Raw genomic sequence first — 23,189 nt, 5'->3', positions numbered from 1 at the left:
TGGGTCTGTATTTCTGCTTCTGCTGGAGGTCCTGGACATCTTATTTAAATGCATGCCATCATTAATTCTATCAAAAACCAACAGGTACAAAATCTAAACCTGACTGCCTCTGTTAAAAATCTTATAATGGGCCATGTTTGGATCTTCCAACAAGAAAATAATCTCAAAACAAACCTTAAAAAACAACACAAAACTCGGTCACTGAGCACAAAACCAAGCTTCTGTTATGGCCATTTCTGTCCTCTGACCTGAACCCTGTAGAAAATGAGTGTGGTGAACTGAAGAGGAGAAGCTGGGGATCTGAAGGATCCGGAGAGATTCTGGATGAAGGAATGGTCTCTGATCTCTTGTCAGGTGTTCTCTAACCTCATCAGGCATTATAGGAGAAAACTCCTATACTATTTTAGCAAATGGAGGTTTCAAAAAGTATTGAATAAAAGTTGAATAAAATACACATTGTGTCCAATGTGTATTAGAGAAAAACATTTATTTCATAATTATATTTTCCCCCATTTTAAATTCTTATTCTCCAGTGAAAGGTTCGATTTTTGTGATTTAAAAAAAAAAAAATCAAAAGGATTTACATTGCAGATTTATATCAACAGACTTTGATCACATTTAACATGGGTACCAACATATGGAAGCAGATTAGTCTCAAATATAATTCACGCAAAAAACATGATTCACACATGCGTAGACAATTTTACATGCATGAAACCTAATTCACGTACACACAAAAAATATCCACGTGCGTGAAAAAAAATATATTCACAAAAAGCAATTCACATGCGCAAAATAAAATTATATACTCGTAAAATACATTTCACAAATGCAAAACACAATTCGTAGATATACAACTGTGCACAAAAACCTTTGAATGTTTAAAATGTATGAGTGTATCCTTGCATTTGAATGTGCAAATCGTCATTCACGTACGAATCGCCTTAGATATGTGTGTGTGTGTTTTTGAGACTTTCCTGGCAGCATAACACTCGTAACACAGAGCATTCGTACTCTTTAGCCAATCAGATTTAAGCTTATCAATCGACCAATCAGTATCACGTGAGGGCGGGCCTACCTGCATGTTACGTCATCAGCTTTCGACCAGTTCATGGCTGAGCAGAGGTAAGTGCAGTTAATCGTTCATTTCTGTGTTAACTGAAGTTAAAGAGTTCGAGATCAGTTGAAGCAATAGTTTATGAACTATTAACTGATGTAAGCAAGTGTTGTTGTAATCAGATGTCCCATATCGTGTCAAAAATGAAGAAGAAGGATGCTTGTTTTGTTGTATTTTAGCTGAAGGTACAGACAGCTCTCACAGCTACAATCACGCTAATGATTGCAAAACAATCATCTGTGGTCAATACCCATAGAGATTGTTCTTTAAATAGTTAATAGACCTGTTTTAATGAGCAGCCAGTGTTTTTTTTTTGCCATTTGTGTATGATGTTAAATTATTATTAACACTTGTTTCCCTGCATTTTTCAGGATTACTCACCTTTGGTGTGACATCTGGATAGCAGTCACGAAAATCTTAATTCATGTTGTTTCTTTATATTCTCTTTTATACTTTTTTTGTATTTATGTCTTAATTGGTAACACTTTATTAAAAAGTTTCATTAGTTAACATGAACTAACAATGAACTGCATGTGAACAGCCTTTATTATTTTTTGTTAATGTTAACATTTACTAATACTTCATTAAAATCTTGTTAACATTAGTAAATGCACTGTAAACCAACACTGAACAGCTGCATTTTTACCTAACGTTAACAAAGATTAACAAACACAGCAACAAATGTATTGCTCATGGTTATTTAATACATGAACTAATGTTAACTAGTTATTGTACCTTATTGTAGACTGTTACCACAACATTAATTTCCTTATGCTGTATTGTAATGTCAAGGTTTTTAAATAAGGTTTTTATTGTCATCTTAAGGTCTCACAGGACAATATTGTGAAGCATTCATTTTACTTTGCCTAGTAAAATAGGCAAATCTGATTTTATGCTGATAAGACAAAGGTACTTATCATAGAGAGGCAATTAAGATTATGCGATTTAAGATTACTCAGTAAACTCTATTCAAATACCATCACTTAATTTCCCACATCCTCTGTCTGCACCTCTTGTACTATAGGGCTTTAGTACTTTAAATATCAGGACAAAATCTTATATGTCCTAACAGAGAGGTCTACTGATGACCAGACTGAACACAATTCATTTTTTAACTTTTCACTTGATGTATTGCAATTATATTTATATACTTTAAAAGCAAAGTACACTCTGAATGGATCTCACAACTCCTGAAGAGACGTATATTTCTCTGTACTGAATATTGTGCTTCACAGTTTAGACTGTCAGTTCATGATCATATGTAACAGGAACATTAATCATGATCAAGTCATTTTATATATTTTATTCCCAAATGATTCGGAAACTTTCAAATTAATAAAACGTGTACAAATTGAACTATGTCTGAATCTTATAATTCTTACAAGAACATTTAATAATGCATGCATAGCAAGGCTTTATTCCTAAAGCGTGTACATATAGTCCGCAGGAGACAAATTAATACAGTAACAATGCATCACTTTCAACCACTTGTTGAAACAACTATCAAAATGGATTGCTTGCAACATGACTTTTTATAAAGAATTACAGTAGAAATGGTAAGATCCCAGTACTGGTTGTCTGCATCTTCATATATCATCTGTCTTGGAAATCTGAAACAATAAAACAACATAATATATGCAGATCAAAACATGTCTCCTATATGCACGTCATTACATACATTATCATCAGTTGAATGTGTGGTGGACAGGACATGAAAATCCATCAGTACTAAAAATAAATGTTTATATTCACATGTCGACTAAACAGCAGTTAATAAACTATTGCTTCAACTGATCTCTAACTTCTAAACAGAAATGAACGATTAACTGCACTTACCTCTTAGCTTAGCCATGAACTGGTCGAAAGCTGATGACGTAACATGCAGGTAGGCCCGCCCTCACGTGATACTGATTGGTCGATTGATAAGCTTAAATCTGATTGGCTAAAGAGTACGAATGCTCTGTGTTTTACGAGTGTTATGCTGCCAGGAAAGTCTCAAAAACACACACATATCTTAGGCGATTCGTACGTGAATGACGATTTGCACATTCAAATGCAAGGATACACTCATACATTTTAAACATTCAAAGGTTTTTGTGCACAGTTGTATATCTACGAATTGTGTTTTGCATTTGTGAAATGTATTTTATGAGTATATAATTTTATTTTGCGCATGTGAATTGCTTTTTGTGAATATATATTTTTTTCACGCACGTGGATATTTTTTTGTGTGTACGTGAATTAGGTTTCATGCATGTAAAATTGTCTACGCATGTGTGAATCATGTTTTTTGCGTGAATTATATTTGAGATTAATCTGCTTCCATACCAACAAATCTGACCATGTGTGTATATTCTGAAAAATGTATGCTGTATCACTCAGTAGATCAAGAAGAATATACCATCTGATAGACTATTGATTTTATGATTTGATGCTATTCATATATTCATGACCAGTAGGTCATCCCAATTTAAGACAAAAATTACTAATAAATAAATAATGTAACAAAAGGAAACTTATTTTATTTCACTTAACGTTAAATGGTTTAGGTATTTTTCTGTATTTGTGTTTTTTTTTTTGTTGTTGTTGTTTTTTTTTTACCACAATAACCTTCCTAAGTATTTGCATAAAGGATTGAAGATATGAAAACAGCCTATAATGATTATATTATTATTAATATTAAAGGTGACGGACGGGCACCTGACACGTTGTAGCATCTTTGTCACTAGAGAGTAACCTCATACAGTACAAGCCTACATGTTAACGTTACAGGCTGCACTCAAAACAGCTAATCTGTGAAATATTTATAAAATCGTCTTGCAACATAACCTTCAATTCAGTTATCCAGTAACTTTATAATTGGTAATCCCTCTGGTTAGCGCGTTTCGAAAACATGATGTTCTCATCAGGGGCATACATTTGCTAAACGTATTCAGGTCGACTCCTCTTTCAGTTTGCATGGGAAGAGGCTCGGCCCTCACGCCCGAGTGGGCGGGGTTTCGCATACACTTTGTGCAACGTGATTGGACAGCACTTTCGCGAGGGCGGGGCCCATGACGCCGCTGACTTGGACTAAAGAAAGACGCCATTTTGTTTTTAGCGGCGAGGAGGAGAACCGGAAAAAAATTGTAGCGAAACTGCACCAAAAGGTAAATAATGGCGAAAGCGACACATTTTGCGTTGTCATTAGACCTTATGTATTACGGAGGTATTTTCATGTACATGTCGTCTACATTTGACCAACAGAAAACCAGACTTCGGTTATGAATTATTTCTTTCAGGGAGGCTAACAGGCTAACTAACGGATGTTTGCTTAGATGATGTGGAACTGCACAACCAGTTCGCGCTTACTTAACTCAATATACAGACATTTTCAGCGCCCCCTTTTTGCGTAAATATGTTTTTACCGTTTTTGTATAGCTCTTCGGGAGAGAGCGGAGTAAAATAAGTAACTAAGCTGCCAAATAAACAGTAGAGTGATCTAACGTTGGTTACCTTGCCTGCGCCCTTAGCACATAGCAGACGACAAGGTGTCGCTCCCGACACAAGTAGAACGCTCCCTTAATATGACGGTCGGTCTGCATTGTTTATGCGATCTAGTTCGTCTCGTAGCAGTGTAAATAGAAATGTTTGAGAAATTGAACAGACTATTAGATCACAGTGACTCACACTCGGGCACACAGACTCGTATGCATGCACTGTTCGTAGTCTTATCAGTGTGAATGATTCTTAGGCCGTGTTTGAGATCGTTCGGCACGAAGAAACGGACGTTGATTCTGTTGCGTGTTTCAGATGTTAAGTATTTGTTTTTGAGAGTTCGCCAAGAAGTGATTCTTGTATAATTGTTGGTAAGAGGCTCTGTGTATATCTAGAGTGGTTTGTTTTTGACAAGCGAGAGCAGGTTTGATCCAGTCTTTGGCCTCATGAGAAACTAGAAAACAGTATGTGAAGCCAGCATTTTTAATAATGCTAATTGCTTTTGATTGTGATAATAAAAAAAGTGATAGAATGACATCTTTCACTAGTCTATATTACTAGCAGGTGTCAAATACCAGGTTTCTACTGTAATGCATGACGGGATCGATAGAGTGGAATATTGTGTAATAGTATTTCTCTGGTAATAATACTTCATTTAACCCCCCATTCAGTTCTTGGTCAGATTGGAAAACTAACTAACTAACTATCTGTTTTTATACGCGTGGTTGTACCACTTGTGTTGAATTGTAAGTTGTTTCTCAGTTACTGTGATTATGAACGACTGACGTGTTGATTTTTAGTTAGGAAGCATTTCTCGCTTTTATTTGTGGTGCCTGTCGCAACATTGAAACTGTGGATAGGATCAGATGTTGTCTTGTGATTTTTCTCTGGCCTCTGTTATACTCTCACTTCCTAGTATGCCTGATAAATGTGTTGTCCTAACCATTTCAGTCTTTGATCTTTTTGCACATTTGATGAGCATTTTCATTTCCATATAGGAATACCTCATATTTTGAATAAATGTTCTTTTTAACTTTTTATTCATCAAAGAATCAAAAAAAAAATTTGTAATAATACATCAGCATATTAGAATGATTTCTTAAAGATCATGTGACACTTTATACTGGAGTAATAACTGCTGATGGAAATTCAACTTTGCATCACAGAAAAAAAAATATTTGAAATAGGGCTGGGCGATATACAAAAAAAATTATATCTCGATATTGTCAAAAGTTTTACGATATTCGATATATATCTCGATATGTTTGCATTTGCATTTATATAATAAAAAATAAAACATGATTTTCTTTTGCCCATTAAAAAAAAAAAACTATTTAGATTAAACAGCTAATTTAAGCAGTTAAAAAATCTAGACCAAGAGATCACTTACTGCTTTTTATTAAATGAATACATGTAGGCCTATATGTAACTGAAGCAGTGCAAATTAAGTAACAGTTACAGAAAGTGCATTCTGTCAACTTTTTAGTGCATGCAATTCACAATTTAAAATATGCAACTAGGATAAGTATTTTATTTTAATTTTTTTAACAAGTTTTTAAGCTAAGAACACAAGTCTGTCAACTGTCTGTGGTTTTAAGAAAAGCTCTGTGGCATGAAACTATGTTCCTACTGACACTAAAAACCCTCTTAGATGGGGAGCTAGTTGCTGAAGCACATAGCTATTTCTTATATATAAATATATATAAATGAATACCAAAGACTTTTGCATTCTCTCTGTCTATATTATGGGAACTGTTAAACATATCAGTGAAATTCCCCAATAGTAATTCCAAATGGCCATAGCCTATGTTTCTCTATTCAAACATCAGCGGTCGAGTAAGTGCATTTATTTTGTTATTTACAAGTGCATGTAAGTGCATTTACATCCGGCGCGTTCTTTTGGGAAAGTATGCTTGAATTTGAAATATTCGATATTCCCGATATATTCAAATTGTACATCGTCGTCAAAATTATTCCGATATTATCGCTAATATTCGATATATCGCCCAGCCCTAATTTGAAAGGATATTAAAACAGAAAACATTTTATATTGTAAATTTCTTTTTCAAGATTACTGTTCTTTTTCTGTATTTTGATCAAATAATTGCAGCCTTGATGAGAAAAAAACATTACTGATCTTAAAAATCTTTCTTATCCCAAACCTTTGAAAGGTAGTCTTTATATATATATTATATACATACATACATACATGCATACATGCACACTCACACTCAATGGCCACTTTATTAGGTACACCTTGCTAGTACTGGTTTGGACCTGCTTTTGCCTTCAGAACTGCCTTAATTCTTCGTGGCATAGATTCAACAAGGTGTTGGAAACATTCCTTAGAGATTTTGGTCCATTCTGACATGATAGCATCATGCAGTTGCTGCAGATTTGTCGGCTGCACATCCATGATGCAAATCTCTCATTTCACCACGTCCCAAAGCTGCACTATTGGATTGAGATCTGGTGACTGTGGAGGCCATTTGAGTAAAGTGAACTTATTGTCATGTTCAAGAAACCAGTCTGAGATGATTTGAGCTTTGTGACATGGTGCATTGTCCTGCTGGAAGTAGCCATCAGAAAAGGGGTGGACATAGTCAACAATAACATTCAGGTAGGCCTTAGTATTTAAAGAGACAGAGTGGGATTATGGCGTCTACAGGGTTAGGTCAATAGTTAGGCAAATTAAAACTAAAGAAAAACGTTATGTAACTTAAACTTTAAAGAGACCGACAACGAACAAAAAAGATAATTTTACAAGAGCTGCGTCACAATGCATATCCATGCATACCCTTATTGAATGTTCGCTATTCCCCATTCAGAAGACCGCACGCACAGCCTGTGTCTCTAAATACTTCTCATACTCGCTCCTCTCTTACGCAGCCTGTTTCGTAATGCTCAGTTATATTCTCGCGCGGCCCTGCACCGCAAATCTCCACGAGCGCATCTGGCAGTATGGATGAGACTCGCGCCTGGCTTGGCGTTTAAAACTAATGTAAATTCAGACTAACTGCTTGCTAACATTTTCCACTTGTTCTTAAAATCCCAAAATACAATAAAATCTATATTTATCTATAAAAAATATTTCCAGTGAAATTTAGTAACTAAGTTAATTCTATAAAATTATTTATACCATTATAATCCTGTCTGCTAAAAAAAAAAAAATATATATATATATATATATATATATTAGTGGTGGGCCGTTATCGGCGTTAACGTGCTGTGTTAACGTGAGACTCTTATCGGGCGATTAAAAAAAATATCGCCATTAATCTATTCTCAGAGTTGGGTTGGGAGCTGGGTCTATACTAAGCAAGCTATGATGACTTTCACCTTGATATTTTATATAACCGACTGGCTGAGGCCAGCCTAAAAAGATGCTCAGGACATTTGGCGGGCCACTGCTGCGCATAGTCACGGAAGCTTATCTTTTTCACGTGTTTTTAAGCCTTAGCGCTTGTCGATTTAAACATTAAAGCATCCAAACACTAGGGGTGTAACGGTATGCAAAAATCACGGTTCGGTACGTACCTCGATTTTAAAGTCACGGTTCGGTTCATTTTCGGTACAGTAAGGAAAAAGAAATGCAAACATTAAACTGCAGGTTGTTTATTAGTATAAACTTTTTTTTTTCAATTTGTTTTTAATAAAATATATATACAATAAAAAAAAGAATAAGAAATAAAATACTGCTGCAAAGTTCTCCACTAAATAAAATACTCTCAGTCTCAAACCAATATCATATAATAAAATATAATGAAATATATAAATAAATAACTATGATTAAAGTGCAGCATTACCAATCCCAGCTTGTAGGCCTGCTCATATTTAAAAAAATATATATAACTTTTCCAAAGTGTAAAGTGCAGCATGAACAGTTTCAGTTTTTAGACCTGCTCAGATTTCGTTACCGATCAGAATTAAGAGCAAAGGTCTGTTTAAATGCCGACGGGAGCTGCGTTTGAATTACAATTGTTTTTTTCCTAGTTGTAGTGATGTTCACACTCGCGTGATGCCTTTTGAAAACCTTAGGCCGGTGACTCACTGGCATATTGCACCTGTCAAACATAGTCTATTTTGCTGTCAATACTGTTGACTGTGTCCTTTATCAGTAGGCTTTATATTTATGCTCAACATGAAGTATAGATATTCTTGTCGTCTGTCGGCGGTCTCCCTCTATGTCACCTACAGTAGCAGCACCTCGCCAGCGCAGCGTCAGGCACGATTCTGGTGTGTAAAGACCATAGACTGTATAAACTGTATAAAAACATGGACGTAGTGTCCGTGACGTCACCCGTAGTCTCCTGAAGTGTGTTTTTGAAGCCTAAAGTGTGTAGAGCGGGCCGTCGCCATCTTGACAGCGCCACGCAGCCAGGTGTGTCACCGGCCTTAGAATCAGCTGCAGGACGGGATTTGCGCTGAACGCGGAGACTTCCGCCACTTAATATGTTCGTTTGGAAACACGAAAATGTTGTTGTGCAAAAAAAATGTGTTCCGCAAACAAAATACTGCATTCGGTCAATCAGTACACACGTGCACTGTACCGAAAGCCCTGTACCGAAACGGTCCGGTACGAATACACGTACCGTTACACCCCTACCAAACACAAGACGCGGAAAAGCTGAACAGATTAGCTGGTTACTCGCACGCTGTGTTCGGTGCGCAAGAGAGAGAGAGAGAGCCGCTTATCACGGACAGCGACACTGAACCGAGCTCTCTTCTGCGAAGTTCACTTCGAAGTCCCTCCAGCACCTGAACGAACTAATACAAATCGCAGTTTGAACAAACAAAAAGATGTGAAAGAGCCCAATTCATATGGCGTTATTTTTGTGCCACAATCCTGAGCGAGTAATTGTACGTTTTGAGCAAAGATAACTATATTTTCATGCACATTACAATATATTTTGAACAGAAATTAACAATCGAAAAAAAAAAATTCGCTTGAGCAAAGAAAAAACGATTCCGTGCTCAATAAATGTATCTATTATCCATATTAACATGCAGTAATAACTCCTCTCTCGCAGTTTACTCAGGTGCTCTCTCACAAACTTATTCTCTGCGCTCCTGTCAAGTCCCTCTCTCTCTCTCTCTCTCTCAACCTCTTAATTCTGTGCGCGCTCAACACTTGATACACGCTCGCTCAACTTACAACAGCGTTACAAGTGTGCCACAAAATCAACCAATCGGAAAATTAAAGGTCAATTGTGATTGGCTGTTGGTCTCCAATCAAATCGCTAGTAGAACCAAAGCCCTATCATTTCTTATTTAGAATTCAATAACGAGAAATGGAAAAATGGCTCGTTTATTCGTTTTTCCGTTTAGTTTAACAAACGGAAAATGAGTTTTTGGCTCTATATCTCATTTTGTCTTTTGGGGTTTACAAATCGGCTTATGGCTTCAATATTTCATGCGCACTTGTGGGCGGTGCTGAAACGCTGCTTTCATCTGATTAGTCGAATCGCTCCGCTTTCAGCACATCTTTTCATTCTTTCGGCAGAATAAGAGTCAGTACGAGTGCGGCACTGTAATGTCTGAAACCACCACTCACTGTTAATTAGAACAATATTTGAAACCGATGTGGCTGGGCACATAATTCTTGCTGCTGTGACTTGCAAGTGACCCCTTTAAATTATTTCTAGGTTATAGTATTGTATGAATATTGTCCCACTGTAAATACAGTGCAAATAGTTCTGTCTCCTTGAATAAAAGTGAAGTGGAAATCAAAATAAATAATAGACTGAACAGTTCCATGATAATATGTCTGTAACATTTATTACTTTCGTCTTTTAAGTCTAAAGGCACTAGGTATGTGTGTGTGACATTAATAAATAATTGTGAAAATTAATATAGTTAAATATATGAAATAAATTTGTAATATTAGTTTTATTACATACTAAATTGAATGATGTTTCTCTTCTTAGTATTCTCTGTTGGGCTTGAGAAAGCCAACATATATTTAAACATTATTATTATTATTATTTATTATAAGAGTAATTGACACCGACTAGAACTTTAATGTTTCACCAAATTCAGCTCAGATCTTCAGACTCATCTGACTCGCGTTGCTGTATAACTGGTCAGCCTTAACTTCCCAAAAAATCCTAGTGACTTTTGTTACCCGAGCAATGAAGGCCTTAACACTTAATGTCCACTAGAGGGGGCGACAGGATTTCTGTTTACAATAGTTTAAGGGACAAATAAATACATGAATTTCATGTGTACTGCCATGAATATACCATATCTGTGTACAAGAATAAACTTCACACTTCAAGCTGTACAACTTTTTAAAACTTCCCAATCTGGCTTTTTCAAGCTACCTCCAAATTTATTTTAAGATATAGTTTATTCACACTGGTTTATGCATTTAATGATTGTCCATCTGGAACATTTATTTTTCATGAGCGGTATATTTTAAGATGTACTAGGTGTTGATAAATCACATGCAAAGAATATAAAGAGCTTTGACTTTTCTAAATAGAATTCTAAATAGGAAATGAAATGATCAAAACGTACACTGACCAGACGGGCTTTGGTTCTACTAGCGATTTGATTGGAGACCAACAGCCAATCACAATTTACCTTTAATTTTCCGATTGGTTGATTTTGTGGCACACTTGTAATGATGTTGGAAATTGAGCGAGCGTGTGTCAAGAGTTGAACGCGAGAGAGAGGTACTTGACAGGAGCGCAGAGAATAAGTTTGTGAGAGAGCACCTGAGTAAACTGCGTGAGAAAGGTTATTACTGCACGTTAATATGGATAATAGCAAACAAGCAAATACATTTGAGCACGGAATCGTTTTTTCTTTGCTCAAGCGAATTTTTTTTTTTTGCGATTTGTTAATTTCTGTTCAAAATATAATGTAATGTGCTTTCAAAATATAGTTCTCTGTGCTCAAAACATACAATTACTCGCTCAGGATTGTGGCAAAAAAATAACGCTATAAATTCAGTACTCGCGGTGTTCTGGTGTTCAGGACTCACGCAGAGAAAGGCGTCTCAAAACACTTGAACACCGAATTTGCTTATTTTTGCTCTTGTGCCGACAAATACATACAAAATATGTGCGTTACATACAAAATAACCGTGTGCGTTACGTATGTGGTGCAGCACGGACTCGATGTGTAAACGATTGCTGCACTGCTGCAGACGCAACACTCCTGGAACGCAACTGGAATCCGTTAACATGGGTGCGTAAAAAAATATGCAACGATACGCACTGCAGACGGAGTATGTGTGAAACAGGTGTAAGGTTGTTTGCACTTTGTGCGATGTGGAATTCGTTTACAACTTTTTCAAGCACTTTGTGGTGCATTTTGGAAACAGGAGATGAGCCCCTTTTCTAATGCACCAGACTTACTGTTTGTCAATTTTTTTTGGGTAACACACATATTCTGAATGCCGTCGGCAGAATTCGAATGAGCCATTTTAATCTAGATTAATCTAGGTTAATTTCAAGATCACAGTGAGATTAATCTAGATTAAAAAATTAATCTATGCCCACCACTAATATATATATATATATAGAACCCTCCAAAACACAATTGAAAGGATTTCAGGGTTATAATGGGAATTGTATTGGATAGAACAACAGTACCGTATTTTCCGGACTATAAGTCGCACTTTTTTAGTAGTTTGGCTGGTCCTGCGACTTATAGTCAGGTGCGACTTATTTATCAAAATTAATTTGACATAAACCAAGAGAAAACATTACCGTCTACAGTCGTGGCCAAAAGTTTTGAGAATTACATAAATATTAGTTTTCAAAAAGTTTGCTGCCAAACTGCTTTTAGATCTTTGTTTCAGTTGTTTCTGTGATGTACTGAAATATAATTACAAGCACTTCATACGTTTCAAAGGCTTTTATCGACAATTACATGACATTTATGCAAAGAGTCAGTATTTGCAGTGTTGGCCCTTCTTTTTCAGGACCTCTGCAATTCGACTGGGCATGCTCTCAATCAACTTCTGGGCCAAATCCTGACTGATAGCAACCCATTCTTTCATAATCACTTCTTGGAGTTTGTCAGAATTAGTGGGTTTTTGTTTGTCCACCCGCCTCTTGAGGATTGACCACAAGTTCTCAATGGGATTAAGATCTGGGGAGTTTCCAGGCCACGGACCCAAAATTTCAACATTCTGGTCCCCGAGCCACTTAGGAGCCACGGTGCTCCATCGTGCTGGAAAATGCATTGTTCTTCACCAAACTGTTGTTGGATTGTTGGAAGAAGTTGCTGTTGGAGGGTGTTTTGGTACCATTCTTTATTCATGGCTGTGTTTTTGGGCAGAATTGTGAGTGAGCCTACTCCCTTGGATGAGAAGCAACCCCACACATGAATGGTGTCAGGATGCTTTACTGTTGGCATGACTCAGGACTGATGGTAGCGCTCACCTTTTCTTCTCCGGACAAGCCTTTTTCCAGATGCCCCAAACAATCGGAAAGGGGCTTCATCTGAGAATATGATTTTGCCCAGTCCTCAGCAGTCCATTCACTATACTTTCTGCAGAAGATCAATTTGTCCCTGATGTTTTTTTTGGAGAGAAGTGGCTTCTTTGCTGCCCTTCTTGACACCAGGCCATCTTCCAAAAGTCTTCTCCTCACTGTGCGTGCAGATGCGCTCAAACCTGCCTGCTGCCATTCCTGAGCAAGCTCTGCACTGGTGGCACTCCGATCCTGCAGCTGAATCCTCTTTAGGAGACCATCCTGGCACTTGCTGGACTCTCTTGGACGCCCTGAAACCTTCTTTACAAGAATTGAACCTCTTTCTTTGAAGTTCTTGATGATCCTATAAATTGTTGATTTAAGTGCAATCTTAGTAGCCACAATATCCTTGCCTGTGAAGCCATTTTTATGCAACGCAATGATGGCTGTTCTTTGCAGGTCACCATGGTTAACAATGGAAGAACAATGATTTCAAGCATCACCCTCCTTTTAACATGTCAAGTCTGCCATTCTAACCCAATCAGCCTGACATAATGATCTCCAGCCTTGTGCTCGTCAACATTCTTATCTGAGTTAACAAGACGATTACTGAAATGATCTCAGCAGGTCCTTTAATGACAGCAATGAAATGCAGTGGAAAGGTTTTTTTGGGATTAAGTTAATTTTCATGGCAAAGAACGACTATGCAATTCATCTGATCACGCTTCATAACATTCTGGAGTATATGCAAATTGCTATTATAAAAACTTAAGCAGCAACTTTTCCAATTTCCAATATTTATGTATTTCTCAAAACTTTTGGCCAGACTGTACAGCCGCGAGAGGGCGCTCTATACTGCTCAGTGCTCTTGTAGTCTACCCCTAATAAACAGAGCGCCCTCTCGCGGCTGTAGACGGTAATGTTTTCTCTTGGTTCTTGGTTCTAGCTTCTATAGCTGCGATATTCTAGTGTTAGTAATCCTTCGTCAAACTCTTCTGCAATCAAAACACTGACCCATACTCAAAAAGCAAATTTCACAAGGAGATTTCAAATAATGTTTTCACCATGGCAGTTCTTAGGGCTCCTAAAGTAGTTTAACACCCCGAACAAAGCTTATTAAGGAATCTTTCAGAAAATATTTTCATGAAGAATAAGAATAAAACAGAATAAATTTGCAGTACATTGCATTTTATTATTTTTTTCCTGTAAACACACAACTGGGAAACAGCTTTATAGGTTATAAGCTCCTTTTGCTGTGAAATTGTAAACAATCCTTCGAATAAAGAGCCAGTGGCATGAAACCTGAATGGAACTAACAATTTAAAGTAAAATCCATCAGAAGTTTGTAAAAAAAAAAAAATATATATATATATATATATATTTGACACACAAAAAAACCTGTTGTGTGAAAAAGAGCAGTGAATACTTAGGAAAAAAAGGGCATTTCAAATACATTTAAACATTTACCTCTCTCATTCAGTCATAATTAGGCTGCAAGACTGAATTATGAACGGGTAAATGACAAACTGATCACAGAACATGTTTGTAAATCTTTAAATGTTAACTGTTAAAAAGCAATGTTATTAGCTTTTTCGACTAAACATTTGCAAACAACAACATTGCACTGGAGAATCTGCACAAATAAAAGTCTTAAACAGTTCAGTAGTGCAGAGTTTACAGGTTACTCTTCTTTTTTGAAGGCTCAGAGTAAAGTTCTCCCACACTTTGGATGACTTTGTTCGATTAGTTTTATCTTCCGCTTTTTTCTTTTAATTTCTTTTTCTTTCTCAAGCTTACTCCACTGCCGTCTGTCTCAACCAGCTATTGGCTATTCGCTACTTCTCCTACTGTACTGGCTGAATAAAACCTCTGGTGGCTCATTACTTTGGTCACCGCAGATTTAAAATATGCACAAAATGAGCCGCTTACGGCAAATAAGTTATTTAGCAACTAATCGATTACTAAATTAGTTGACAACTATTTTAATAATCGATTTTAATCGATTAAATCGATTAGGTGTTTCAGCTCTAATGAGCAGCAAATCAGCATATTAAAATGATTTCTGAAGGATCATGTGACACTGAAGGCTGGAGTAATGACTGCTTTGCATCACAGGAATAAATTAAATTTCGAAATATATTGAAATAGAAACTAGTTCTTTTGCATTGTAATAATATTTAACAATATTACTTTATTAAACAAATGTAACCTTGGTGAGAATTAGAGATTTCTCACCGACCCCAAATGTTTGAATGGTTGTGTATGTGAATGTTACACTCCTTTTTGTGTATTAAGCTGAAGATTTCAGAGTAAGAATAGGGCCGTTAAGATAGGGCTTAACTTTAAATGCCTTCAGTTTCAGCGTGACTAGTCCAGTCTGTCATAACCAATGTGAGGAAAAAAAAGAAAAAGAGTCAGCAATACTCATCACATCTGATGCATAATTTTTAAATGTGTCACTGCACAGAGAGACAAAGTGAATCACAGTGGAGAAAGCTAAATTTCACTCAACACAACCATTTTTAAAAAAATGTTAAGACACGATGATTGAAACATGTTACTGCATAATTTCTTTGATAAAATTTAAAGGCACTATGTAAGTTTTCGCTGCTCAAAGTCACATTTTCAAACAATAACAAAAGCAAAGCTTGATGATGCTATGAAGGAGAGTGGAACGAGTGGAGATGTCATTTTCATCATCCAGAGATGTCCGAATCATGTTCACGGATGTAATGAATACATGTTTTATTACCTGTCCTGTACCTTCCAAAGTTATTCAAACAGTGAATAAATTATACAGAGAAAGTGAGCAAAGAACATTTACATTGTCAAGGAACAGTGAATGACTGACTTCAGTCTAGCACGAGTTTAAGCGCTCTCAAAAAACCTCCCCTTATAATTAGTAAAGCTGTCTATGTTTGATGAATGAATCTCCTATTTAGATCATACTTACATCTGCACTTTATTTATGATGAGAGAATTTGCAAGAGAGCAGAATTCAGTCAGTGAGTGTGCACAATGAACAATAAAAATCCGGTGTATCAACAATGACTCCCCTGAAACACACATTGACCATAATGCAACCCATCTGACTGATCAGTGAATCAACCTGTGAAAATATGTGCAAGTTACAGAATGAGTCTTTTTTTTTTTTTTTGTAGAACTTCCTTGTATTTGCATGGTCTTCTTTCAGTGATGTTGACCCTTGTAGAGGACATCATTTTTTTTAAGGGTGTTTTTAAAATAGTTTGAGGGTTAAGTAGTAGCTTTGTTCTGTTGGGACATTGTTTCAACTCTAGTGTCTCTGCATTCTGAAACCCCACCTCTCTTCTTTTTACCTAAAGGACACTGCTCTCACAATATCAATGGTTGTGTTCATCTCACACCATTCTTAGCGCTTAACTTTTGTGCCACAATTAGACTCGGTAGACAAAGTAAAGTACATTCCTTCACATTAAGTACGACATCTTTATCTTTTGTGCTGCTGCAGTCTTCTGAATTATTTTGCATAGGGCAGGGTATCACTAACTGCTTCACAATACAGTACGCATCATGATATACATGTCACAGTTCAAAATGTTGCAGTGGAACATGGCATCATAATTGTAAGGCTGCTTTATGTTTGATTTATGTTGAAGTGTTTAATGCCTTTTAATGATGAGACTCTTTTTTTTTTTTTTTTTTTTTTGGTAATCAGGCTCTCAAAAATTATGTAAAACTGTATAAAAAAGATTTATTGGCCAACATATCGGTTTTCATATTTAAAGAATTATTAAATAAGGCTCTTAGCTTAGGCTACTCCTCAATGAAAATGTTTTAAAAATGTCTTTTAAAACTGGTTTATTATAGCCTACAAAGAATTATAGGCTTATGGCCTAAATAAAATTGTTACACTTCAGTAACACTTTATCAATTTTATGCATCAAATTTAAAAAACAACCTGTTCAACATAAATAATGTTTCTTCTCATTGTTTACACTATGTTTGGGCCACAAGAGAAACAAGAAATAAATTCAAACAGTTATACATACCACATATTAGGAGATTCGTTGAGAGAAAAATCTGATTTATATTTACAATATTACAGAGTACAGTTGCACATAGACTGTTAATGCATTCTGTAACATTATTTTACAGTAGCTAATAATCTCATTATAATATGACAGACTTGCCCTGCACATGTTGCAGTTCACTGTTTTTTTCTTTTCAAAGTGTTTCCAATGATATTTCAAGCAATCAAAAACCATCATGGTGAACAGTGCGCATCTAAAGTGTCTCAGCAGTCAAATCCTTTTCGAAAATCTATTTGTGGCTGTCAGTTTTGATATTGTTGCAGGCCTCCACAAATAAATCAATGTATTGGGAAACACTGAAGTCTCATATCGTTTAGGCACAGTAAAGGAGAGATGTATTGACTGGGTGAGTAAGGATATGGTGGCCTAATTGTCTAAAACTGTAGTTTATTGCTTGAGTTACAATTGGGATTAGAGTGTAACTCAGCTGATGGGGACCAGGCTCTCTAGCCCTCTTTCTCTTTGTCTCTGATTAATTCAGAGGGCAGGTGTCTCTTCTTACAGGTTTGTCAGGTTTCTGGTTACCTCATGTACTCTTCTTTCCATCTTGCATTCACATCATTACTGGGCCTTTTGTTTCTCTGACCCCAGCCCCCCCCCCCCCCCCCCCTCTTTTCTCTACACATGGTGAATCAGTCTTGACCTACACTCAGATGTTCCCCAGCGTCAGATGTGGTTGAACCATAATAAGCATTCAAGGCACATTAAACGCTTAATCAGTTCCTGTGTAAATGATTGTGGATTGTGCCATTTGGGTTTTAAACTTTTTGATACTATGCATTTATTTAGCAGATACCCAAATGTGCAACTTATGAAAGGGTGATTTGAGGTTGAATGCTTTGAAGCATCACCACTCGCAGAGTTTAAGCTTCTGTTTTTCAGTTTACAGCCAGATCATTACTATTATGTGACACCATCTTCAGGCAGTCAAAATATTGCTTGCCAGTAAAAAAATGTTTTTTTTCTGCCGTTGTCACTCTGTTGTACTACGGAAGCTCCTGTCATGATTCTTTCATGATTGTCACACAACAAGTTTCTTGTATGTGTAAACCTACCTGGCAGTAAAGCTAATTCTGATTCGGTTTTCATTTGGTGAGTAATTTTAATTGGATGGTCTTTAGACCGTATCTTCAATGCTGCACTAGTTTTCTTCTGTCTTCCACCTGTATTTCCGCAGCGTGAAGGTAAGGTTGTACAAATTTATGAATGAACGACTCGCTTTAAAATCTTCATAGTTTGCTGACATTTGTTATGACATCTGCTTCAAACATTAAAATGCACATTAATTAACGCTACAGTAAGTGAATCCACATCACCAGTTTATTAGTCTTCAACACTGATCCGCAAAAACAGAAGTTCAAAGACAAAATTCTAAAAATGGCTGTGCACTAGTTTCTCTGATATGTAAGGTGTATAACCCCATCTACCTTCTCTGTTCTTCTCTGTAGATCTGCCACCATGGGGAATATGTTTGCAGGCCTCTTTAAGAATCTCTTTGGGAAGAAAGAGATGAGAATTCTGATGGTGGGCTTGGATGCTGCTGGAAAGACCACCATCCTGTACAAACTGAAACTGGGAGAAATAGTCACCACCATCCCCACCATCGGTCTGTGATTCTTGCACTTTTACTTTGCTTTCTTTTTCAGTCATCCCCATTTCAGACTAAACTTGTTTTGAACCATGTATTGCTGTTTTTTTTTTTTCTCTAAGTGGGCTTGGTTGTGGACATATTATTTTCTCCATGGACATAAAAAAAATCTATAGAAAGTAATTAATCAAACCAATCAACTCAATTAGATAATTTGATTAAAAGTGGTTCCCTGTACATTGAACTTTTTTTCACACTTTTATTCATTGTCCCTCCCCCTCTTATTCCATCTTTTTGTGTCCTATCTTATCTTTCTATCCCATCTCTTTCTCCACTGTCTGTGTGTGTATATATCGTAAAATTCTTTGCCTTTGGACTGTAGTGTAATTAGAGTGGGACCCCAGCATGAGAGACAAGTTTATGCCTTTTCACCCTCATTCCATCTGCCCCTCTTTTCTTTAAACCAGTTTTTAACTTGCCCCCTCTTTTCTTTGCAGGTTTTAATGTTGAGACAGTAGAGTATAAGAACATCAGCTTCACTGTGTGGGATGTGGGTGGTCAGGATAAGATCCGGCCACTTTGGAGGCACTATTTCCAGAACACACAAGGTCAGTGTCCACACAAACACATACCCAGCAGTTTGAGTGCTGGTTCAGAGCTAGAGCCTAGTTTAAAATCTAGGAGGGGTTACCGTGAGCAGCAAGATGAACAGAAACATTTGATAGCCATTTTTGAAATAGCAACTGAACACGTTGAATTGGCTGTGTTTGGATGCCATGAACACCAATAGCAATGAAACGTCCATCACTGTTGATTGTACATTTATGCTTGTTCGGGATGCATTGGCGCTGCGCGGACCTGTTGGTGTGCCGTGGGAGTGACTGAAAAGCAGACGACTCTTTATGCTTTTGGATCACTGTCGCCGTGCTTTGGTGTCTTGCGCCGATCGGTCTGCATGGAGCTGATGCATCTCCAACAAGCCTGTTGTGTTCGGCGCTGCCACGCTAGCATTACTAGGGAAGATGAAACGTATTCAGTGAGGTAAGACCTGTCTCTGTGGTGGCTCTCTAGCTAGTGGAAAGGCAAACTGGTTCTCAGAAGGCTCGCCCGTTGAACCAACTCAATAGCTATAGAACCAGCAATAGCAGTGGCTCTGAACTAGCACCCGGTTCATGCTGGTGGAAAAGAGGTAACAGAGAACCGGGTATGGAGCAACTCTTAAGCTCATATTCAGTCTCTCGCTGTCTGTTCCACAGGCCTGATTTTTGTTGTGGACAGTAACGATAGAGAGCGAGTGAATGAGGCGAGGGAGGAGTTGACGAGGATGCTGGCAGAGGATGAATTGAGAGATGCTGTGCTGCTCGTCTTTGCCAACAAGCAGGTAAAAGAGAGAAAAACCAAATTCACCATCAGCAGCCGAAGTGTTTATGTGGTTCCTTTTCTGACTTATGCTAGGGCTGTTGTCATTTATGACTGTTCCATTGATTGGTCTGTATATTAATGGAGTTGATCTTATTTGATTTTAATTCTGATGCACCAGCTCTTAATAAAATTCTGATTGAATTTCATTAAATTCCGATTAACATATATTTCAGATTTATAGATTTAGCTTACACTGCTGTTTGAAAGTATTTTTAAATAATACTTTCATTCAGCAAGTATTTTATTCAGCGGCATTAAATTGATCAAATGAGCGTTAAGACTTTTACATTACAAAGTATCTGTTTTAAACAAATGCTGTTCTTTTGAACTTTTTATTTATCAAAGAATGCTGAAAAAAACTATCACTGGTTACACAAAAAATATTATGCAGCTCTTTTAAACATTGATGATAAAAAGAAATGTTTCTTGAGGACCAAATCAGCATATTAGAAATAGTTCTGATTTGCTGCTGAAAATCCTGCTTTGTCATCACAGGAATAAATTAAAATGTATTCAAATTTAAAACTGTTCTATTAAAGTATAATATTTCATGAAAATACTGTTTATAATATTTTTTGTTTAAATAAAAATTGCCCTGGTGAGCATAAGAGACTCCCTTATTTTATTTATTTATTTTTACACTTTCGATGTAAGAAATTCTCTCTCTGGTAATGCTGTAAATGCTGTAGAGCCAGGGCTTTAGACTGATTCAAACCAGTAACTCATCTTTTTTTTTTGGTTATGTTGTTGATTCATTAAAATGAACCAAGTCGTTTAAGTTTGTTTAGCAGAACAGTGACATCTGCAGGTTGAGCAGCACATTTTCACACAGCCAGTTAAAGTGATAAGTGATCTTGGGATTTTATGAATCAATATTGCACACATTAAAATTGATATTTTTAAGAAACTCAGTGTTTGATTGTATTGCCCTTTCCATCTGTTTCACTACAGGATCTGCCCAACGCGATGAACGCAGCCGAGATCACAGATAAGCTGGGCCTTCATTCCCTGCGTCATCGTAACTGGTACATCCAAGCCACCTGCGCCACCAGTGGGGATGGCTTGTATGAAGGGCTCGACTGGCTGTCCAACCAGCTCAAAAACGCTAAATGATCCATTCCAACCTCTTCTCTTCTGTCAGCGCTGTGTGTGTATGAATGTGTGTGAAGGGTGACAGCACTGGTTTCAGTCTCGCCGGTTACCCAGTTGATCTATTTCTTTCTCTTGTTCAGTCTTGTATACATCAGAGGCTCTGCCCAGTGCTGTCTAAAATGCACATGCAAGAGTGTGTGTGTGTGTACATGTATGTGTGTGTGTGAACTGAGGGTGGGAGTAGCCTTGCTGTGCCTTTCAAAATAGACACTCAGTGTACAGCACGGTTCTCTCTTTCTCTCTCTTCTCCCTCCTCTCCCCGTGGTTTTCTGCACGCAAAGAATGACCCAGGATGTTAAATATTTGTTACCTAATACACTGAAACCAGACTATAGGCCTGATTTGTCCCTTTCCCAATGTTTAAAGCAATCACGCATGTCTAAAATGTTGCAAGGTGTGAGTTGCCATCCTTTGACCCCACATTTGATAGAACTCATTGTAACCTGCATCAGGTTGGGAAAAAAGAAGGAAAAAAATCAGACAATAAAGTGACATTTCTTTTGCATCCATTCTTCTTCGCGTTATTTGAAAATCATGCTAATGCTTTTAGGTATGTCACATGATGCTTTCCATGTGAACACCAGCTCTCTTTCCCTACTTCGGTCCTCAGTATAGCACATTCAAGCACAAGCCTGTGAAACCTTTCGTTTACACAAAGTCAGTTTGTAGAATGTCTTAAAACTATTGCCTGTGGGGAAGAAATCATTTGACCCTGAGTTTTTTTGGATCTTGCTGATCATCCAAGCAGATCCCAGGCACTAACTAACAGCCTTACATGTGTTTTGATTGCCATGTAAGAGGCGACTGCAGAAGTGAGGAGTGTTTGTAGGAGGATGGAAGGAGTGAGCGCCTTCTGCTGGAGTAGCGAGGCCTTTTGCGAGCTGCTCCCGCTCCAGTGATTCTCTTTTAGCTCTTTTTCTTTTTTTACGGTTGTGATAATTTTTTCATTATTATGGTCTCTTTCAAGTTGTCCTGCATCATATGTACAGTCAGAATCTCATGAGTGTTCAGGTGAAGCCACTAAGGGCTTTTTGAAATGCAAGATAGATAGATGAAGATCCAGGCTGATGCAGAGTCGCCAACGAGCTCCAGTGGTTCCTTAGTTGGTTCATGATGTATGAGAGAATTGCAGAACAGCTGCAGGTAAAAATGCTAACTCGTCCAACCAGCTATAGTCCTCCCTGTTTCATATTTCACATTTCTTTCCTCCTTCCTTGTTTATCTCTTTATCTGTTGATGGCTGCTCTACCTGATGCACCAGTCCATTAAAAAAACAAGTCACTGATAGAATCAAGCACCAGCAGAGAGTTGTTCGCTTGAAGAATGTGTGCATGCATCTCCTAATATTCTAAAACTGACAAACACGATTTATTTTCTGTCATATTCCAAAGGCAACTGCAGTGTTGAATACAGCATTAAACATTCTGCTGTAAAGATCCCAGTGGTTCTAACCCTGTACTGACCTCTCACAAGGGAATAGGTGACGTTTTATGGTGTGTGGAACTTGATAGCATCTTGAATGCATTTTATTCATTTGTTTTCTTCCCCTTTTGTCTGTCACCAAAATTCATGTTTCATAACTCTAATAATAATGTTTTTTGGCCTTTTAGTTATTATGATACAGATCTACTGTAGATAAAGATTTATTTGAATAAGCATCATCAATGATAAGTAATTAAAGTGTATGAGTATGAAAATGTATTTAGCTTGCAGATTTCATGTAGCTATCCTATGTTCAGATGTGAAGCTTTAATTTCAAAAATTCTGTAAAATAGTAGAAGCAAGGCACGTGTACACGTTTTCTTTTACTTAAATGGTTTTTGTTTAGCTTTTTTTTTAAAACCCCATCTTGTAACATCTGATAAATGCACTATAATAAAGAGATATCTATTACAATTGATTTGTTGTTCTTTTATTTTACAAGTTATCTATAT

The 23,189-nt window shown here is 37.1% G+C and overlaps 1 protein-coding gene across 1 annotated transcript; it reads left to right on the top strand.

Moving 5' to 3' along the window:
* Positions 1-4,138: 4,138 nt before the first annotated feature.
* Positions 4,139-23,151, top strand: LOC132149306 (ADP-ribosylation factor 1-like). Its single transcript, XM_059558438.1, has 5 exons — positions 4,139-4,266; positions 18,542-18,699; positions 19,179-19,289; positions 19,938-20,062; positions 21,055-23,151. The coding sequence occupies exons 2-5, from the start codon at positions 18,552-18,554 to the stop codon at positions 21,214-21,216; spliced, it is 546 nt and encodes a 181-aa protein (XP_059414421.1). The 5' UTR covers positions 4,139-4,266; positions 18,542-18,551; the 3' UTR covers positions 21,217-23,151.
* The last annotated feature ends 38 nt before the right edge of the window (positions 23,152-23,189 follow it).

This window comes from Carassius carassius, chromosome 9 (genome assembly GCF_963082965.1).
Source record: "Carassius carassius chromosome 9, fCarCar2.1, whole genome shotgun sequence".
NCBI classification, from domain to species: domain Eukaryota; kingdom Metazoa; phylum Chordata; class Actinopteri; order Cypriniformes; family Cyprinidae; genus Carassius; species Carassius carassius.
Note: the sequence above shows the minus strand (reverse complement) of the source record. Positions and strands in the feature narration are given on the sequence as shown.